The sequence below is a fragment of the Eimeria tenella genome, genomic scaffold, assembly GCF_000499545.2.
Source record: "Eimeria tenella Houghton genomic scaffold, Eth_scaff2468, whole genome shotgun sequence".
Taxonomy (NCBI): Eukaryota; Apicomplexa; class Conoidasida; order Eucoccidiorida; family Eimeriidae; genus Eimeria; species Eimeria tenella.
Window position 1 is genome coordinate 1 of NW_013542333.1, and position 202 is coordinate 202.

Consider the following 202-nt stretch of genomic DNA (forward strand, 5'->3'; position numbering starts at 1 on the left):
GACCCCACAGGCAGCGCCCCCAGCAAACCCCGCAGCGCCTCCAAACCCTCTCCTGCTGCTGCAGCAGCTAAGCTGCTGCTGTCTCCAGTTAAGTTCACTAAAGTGTTTTCCCGCTGCAGCAGTTTGCTGCGCAAACTCTCCAACTCTGCTGCCAAAGACGGCCAGTCCGTCTCCGCCTGCAGCAGCAGCAGCAGCAGCAGCA

The 202-nt window shown here is 60.9% G+C and overlaps 1 protein-coding gene across 1 annotated transcript in view; it reads right to left on the bottom strand.

The window, feature by feature from the left end:
• Nucleotides 1-8: 8 nt before the first annotated feature.
• Nucleotides 9-202, bottom strand: part of ETH_00033920 (uncharacterized protein) — a gene marked incomplete at both ends in the record, with an annotated part of 763 nt that continues 569 nt past the window's right edge. The window contains one exon of the mRNA XM_013375009.1: nucleotides 9-176. Within this exon, the coding sequence (XP_013230463.1) occupies nucleotides 9-176 (168 nt within the window). The remainder of the gene's footprint in view (nucleotides 177-202) is intronic.